Source organism: Rhinopithecus bieti, unplaced genomic scaffold (assembly GCF_001698545.2).
Source record: "Rhinopithecus bieti isolate Rb0 unplaced genomic scaffold, ASM169854v2 scaffold_81727, whole genome shotgun sequence".
In the NCBI taxonomy this organism is placed as follows: domain Eukaryota; kingdom Metazoa; phylum Chordata; class Mammalia; order Primates; family Cercopithecidae; genus Rhinopithecus; species Rhinopithecus bieti.
The window spans coordinates 147,956-153,571 of NW_016834786.1; the positions used below are offsets into that span (position 1 = coordinate 147,956).

The 5,616-nt window shown below is 48.4% G+C and overlaps 1 protein-coding gene across 15 annotated transcripts in view; it reads right to left on the reverse strand.

Annotated features, from left to right (window-relative positions):
• Window positions 1–1,497, reverse strand: part of CELF1 (CUGBP Elav-like family member 1) — a 110,894-nt gene extending 109,397 nt beyond the window's left edge. For 10 of the 15 annotated variants that reach the window (XM_017865749.1, XM_017865748.1, XM_017865747.1 and 7 more), the window contains exon 1: window positions 973–1,497. In XM_017865749.1, coding sequence (XP_017721238.1) covers window positions 973–1,233 — 261 coding nt within the window. In that variant the 5' untranslated portion in view covers window positions 1,234–1,497. The remainder of the gene's footprint in view (window positions 1–972) is intronic. The other 5 variants (XM_017865754.1, XM_017865751.1, XM_017865753.1 and 2 more) reach the window with 3 other exon arrangements.
• Between the last annotated feature and the right edge of the window lie 4,119 nt (window positions 1,498–5,616).

Here is a 5,616-nt window from a genome sequence, read left to right on the forward strand (position 1 = left end):
AAAAAAAAAAAAAAAAAATGAAGTTCCTGTAAAGGATTCATTGAGTATTTGTAACCTCTTACACTGCACACATTATAAAGCATTTCATGCTCCTTAAAACTGTTATACAGTCTTTTTACTCGAAGGTAATAAACCTACAGCTCTCTCCTGGCGAGAAAGAGATTCCATTTTGCGGAAACAGATTCCAATCAAAATCTCACCACATTACCCTCAACTATGGGTATGAGCCTAAACCAATGAGAAGCTCCTTGGTGCATGTGCAATGGTCTCCGAGAACTAAAACATCCTGCCCGAAGGACCACAACCAAGACACCACCGGCTTTAAATTCAAAGCCTGTTCCCTAGCGAAGAAAGCGCTTTAATGTGTTCCCCGCGCTCCCGGGTGCGAGATTCCTGCCCAGCTACTAGGCCATGACAGGGTGAGCACCTGATGTGGGGGGAGGGCAAGCCAAGGCCCTAGCGGATCTGGGGCGAGAAACGAAGGGCTCTCGAGGTTCCGGAAAAGCGCTTTTAGGGGCGGGGACCCTTCGGTACCCACAGGGGTGAACACCAAGAACACGTGAGGCGACAGGGGCAGAGATGGGGTGTCCCGGGCAGGTAGCCTGGGTACAGCACGGCAGCCAGATAGAGGAGGAAAACGGAGCTGGCACTGGGTAGGGAACGAGGCCTTTGAGCCCAGAGGGTGAAGGTAAAGGGCGCGGGGAGAGGAAGCAAGGCCACGAGGAGGGCGGGTCTCCCTGGGCGCGGGGGCACGCGCCGGGCAAGCCCGACAGGACCGGGGGAGCCGGGGACCCCGACATGCAGGAGGAGATCGCAGCCCTGCCCCAGGACGCAGAAAACGAGGAGAGGCCGCGCCCGGAGGGCTCTGTGACCCGCGGCCTCCCGAACCGGACCCGCCCCGCGGCGCCTCCCTCTTGCCTTCTTTCCCTCCCTCCCTCCCGTGGCCCGTTATCCTGCGGCCGCAGCACTCACCAGCGGCTGCACCTGAGCCCGCCGCTGCCTCAGCTGCTGCCTGTGCCTCCGCAGCCGCCGCTGCCGCCGCCGCCTCGCTGCTGAGGCCGAATCCCGGGGGAGCCTCCGCGTCCCGCCGCCGCTGCCGCCGCTGCCGCCAGAGCAGAACACCCCAAAATGGCGGCACTTCCGGCACCTACCACCGGCGGGGAGGGCGGAGGAGGAGGAGGGGGAGCGCGACGAAGGGGAACGTATCACCGCGGCGCCGCCCGCAGCGCACATGCGAGCGGAGCGCGGCGTAGGGGCGGGCCGAGCGCCGGGCACTGCAGCGCCCCCTTGGGCTGGGAAGTGGAGGAGCTGCCGCGCCTAAGCCCCTGGGGCCGCGGGCGGAGCCCTCAGCCGAGAGAACTGCAGGGGCACATCTCTTTGTCTCCGAGCCCTGCTGGAGGGAAGAGCCAGGCCTGGGAATCAAGTTCTTGACTCCGCCCACCGCACCCACAGGAGCTCTAGATGACCCTGGTGGGCAAGGAGGCACCCCTACTGGGCACTGAGTAGGAGCATAATAAGATGTTTGTTGAATAAATGGATGAGTTAAGGAGTGACTGGTGCTTCGCCAGCGTTGGGCACATGGCACGCCCCTTTTTGCCCTAGCAGATAAGCAACAGCATCCAGGCCTTCCTTCTTTGCTGGGATGTGGATATGTGTGTTCCAAGTGCAGGGAGTGCCTTTTAGCAAGATAATCAGTGTGAACGTACAACCTGGCAACGATCGCTGCGACATCAGGAAGTTCACAAAGATTCTATTAAGAGACCGATTGCTCAGCCATAACCTGGTTTTCCCAGAAAAAAAAAAACGTTTTCGTAACAACTCAGGTCAGGTCTTTAAAGACTTCCTCCCGAGTTACTCAGGAATCCCTGGGTGTAGATGGAACGCAAGCAGTACAATTTGTTGTTGTTGTTGTTGTTTGAACCAACGTTTATTCCGTAGGTTCCAGACCTTGTGAGGCAGTTAAATGCAGGTTAACAAAACTTTGTTCTGGAAGCTTTTGGCCCCATCAACATGCAAATAACTCATGGGATCGTTTCTCTGTAACATGATCTGGCTTCCCAGAGAATATAATTTTTATACCCACAAATACTGATTATATCCTACCTTACCACAAACAAGTGGGCTTCCAAGCAGAAGCCTCAAGGCCTCAAGGGTTTTCCTCTGTCGCCTTTGGAGGGAAAAAAAAAAAAAAATAACCACAGTTTTTCTGGTACCGTTTAGTCCTTAAATTGTACATGATCATATTCCCTAATTGTACTGGGTAGTTTTATATACATTCATAATGCTGATATATGATCTTGTTCTTGTTAATAGTTTTATGTGTAATTGACTGAAAACATTCTGTATTTATAGACCATTATAGCTTACAGAATGTTGTCAAAAATATTACCATATATTTCCTCCTATAGGTTATAGAAATGTTTCAAGCAGAGAATCTGTCTCCTTTTGTGCTCCATAGAATCATGTGGATATCCACATGGCTCACTTCCTCATCTCCTTCAGACTTTAAGTGTCACCTTCTTAGTCCACTTTTCCCTGAGCACCCTATTTTACATTGCTCACACACATGGCATACGTATGCACACTATGCGCACACACACATGCACACACCCATGCTTTCAATCCCACTTTCATTTTTGTCCAAAACACTTATCATTATCTAACACAGTTTTGTTTTTTTGGGGGGGGTTTTGTTTGTTTTTTTTTTTCTTGAGACAGTCTTGCTCTTGTCACCCAGGCTGGAATGCAGTGGTGCAATCTCGGCTCACTGCAACATCCACCTCCCAGGTTCAAGCAATTTTCCTGCCTCAGCCTCCCGAGTAGCTGGGATTACAGGCGCCTGCCACCACGCCTGACTAATTTTTGTATTTTTAGTGGAGACAGGGTTTCACCATGTTGGCCAGGCTGGACTCAAACTCCTGACTGCAAGTGTTCTGCCTGCCTCTGCCTCTCAAAGTGCTGGGATTACAGGCATGAGCCACTGCACCTGGCCTCACAGTGTATTTTGTACTTACATATTTTACTTGTTTTATTGACAGTAGCCCAGAAGGTAAACCAAAAGGGTAGAGGTTTTGTCTGTTTTATTTCACTGCTCTATCCTCAGGGCCTCGATAATGCCTAATCCATAGTACATGCTCAATAAATATTGTTGACTTAATTAATAGGTGTATCTAAGTGCCAGGTATGGAAAACAAATGAAATGTTCAGCCTTTAGAAGCTTCTTGGAACCTGTCCATCAGCTAAATAAGGACAGGCACCACGCCCATCTTGTTATATCTCCAGTGCTTTTCACAGTATCTGACTCAATAAATATTTCTTGAAGAGCAACCAGAAACTTTTCCATACCCATCTTGTTATTCTCCTAATATCGCTGTTGCTTTTCACTGTATCTAACTCAATAGATACTTCTTGAAGAGCAACCAGAAGCTTTTTCCTATTATATCTGCACCTTGACTTAGGGCTCCCATTTGCAAGGGAGGAACTTGCAAGGTATTAATATCACTCTTGCATTGAGCTACCAAGGAAGGCCACAGCCTGTTAGCCCAAGATTGGGGGAAGAACAATTACATGAAGAACGCAAATAGATTTTGTAACTTCAAAAGGTTTCAGCAGCATAGACAAAATGCTAAACAGTCCAAATACAAAAAAAAAAAAAAAAAGCCTAGTGTGAGATTTAAGAGTATGTAAAGCTTCCTGTTTCATGTTTTGCCTTACAAATAGATTAAGATGTATTTTTTAAAAAAATAGCCAGTGTTGGCCAGGCGCAGTAGCTCATGCCTGTAATCCTAGCACTTGGGGAGGCCGAGGCAGACAGATCACCTGAGGTTAGGAGTTCAAGACCAGCCTGGCCAACGTGGCAAAACCCTGTCTCTACTGAAAAATACAAACATCAGCCGGGCATGATGGCAGGTGCCTGTAGTTCCAGCTACTCGGGAGGCTGAGAAAGAATCGCTTGAACTTGGGAGACGGTGGTTGCAGTGAGTCAAGATCGAACCACTGTACTCCAGCCTGGGCGACAGAGCAAGACTCCATCTCAAAAAAAAAAAAAAAAAAAAACCCCACTAAAAAAAAAAAAAAAAAAAAAAAAAAATAGCCAGTGTTAGTAAGAGTGCAGAGAAATAGACTTCTCCAAGTGGTGGAGGGAGTAAAGTTCAGGTAATCTGCCTAGAGGAATCTGAACTTTTACATACCTTTCTAGGAATTTATCCTAAGGAAAGATTCATGCATAATGGCAGAGACTGTAACATGTTTTATTTTTTATTTTTATTTTTCTAGACACAGGGTCTTGCTCTGTCACCCAGCCTGGAGTGTAGTGGTGCTATCATAGCCACTGCAACCTTGAACTCCTGGGTTCAAGCGATCCTTCCACCTGAGCCTTGTGAGTAGCTGAGATCGCAGGTGTGTGCCACCATGTCCAACTAATTTTTTTTTTTTTTGTAGAGACAGGGGTCTCACTATGTTGAGACCCAGGCTGGTCTCAAACTCTTGAGCTCAAGCAACCCTCCTCACTCTGCCTTCCAAAGTTTTGGGATTACAGGTGTGAGCCATGACACCTGGCCATAACATTGTTTAAACAGCATAAAATTTGATACAAAAGGAGATTGATAAATTATGGTTCATTCATAGCCATATAACAATAGAGAAATAATTATAGAGGAAATGATGATAGCCAGGCATGATGGCTTACTCCCATAATCCCAGCTACCCTGGAGGGCAAGGCAGGAGGACTTGAGTTCAAATCCAGCCCAGGCAACATAACAAGACACCATCTCCACAGAAATAAAAAATTTAAAAATGTTAGCCTGGCATGGTGGCATGCACATCTGCAGTTCCAGCTTTTTAAGAAGCTGAGGTAGGAGAACCCCTTCAGCCCAGGAGTTCCAGGTTGCAGTGAGCTATGACCATGACACTGCACTCCAGCCTAGGCAACAGAGTAAGACCCTGTCTCTGTTTGGTTTTTATTTATTTATTATTAATTTTTTTTTTTGAGACGGAGTCTCGCTCTGTTGCCCATGCTGGAGTGCAGTGGCGCCGTCTTGGCTTACTGCAACCTCTACCTCTCAGATTCAAGCGATTCTGCTGCCTCAGATCCGGAGTAGCTGGGATTACAGGCATGCACCACCATGCCTGGGTAATTTTTGTATTTTTAGTAGAGTCAGGGTTTCGCCATGTAGGTCAGGTTGGCCTTGAACTCCTTACCTCAGGTGATCCACCCACCTAGGCCTCCCAAAGTGCTGGGAGCCACCGCGCCCGGCTTATTTACTTTTCTTTCTTGTTTTTTGTTTGTTTGTTTGTTTGTTTTTTGGCTTTTGTTTGAGACGGAGTCTGGCTCTGTGGCCCAGGGAGTGCAGTGGCACAATCTTGGCTCACTGCAACCTCCCCTTCCCAGGTTCAAGCGATTCTCCTGCCTCAGACTCCTGGGTTGCTGGGACTACAGGCGCATGCCACCAAACCTGGCTAATTTCTTGTATTTTTAGTAGTGGCGGGGTTTCACCGTGTTAGCCAAGATACTCTCAATCTCCTGACACCGTGATCCGCCCACCTTGGCCTTACAAAGTGCTGCGATTACAGGCATGAGCCACCACGACCGGCCTGTTTTTCTTTTAAAAGACAGGA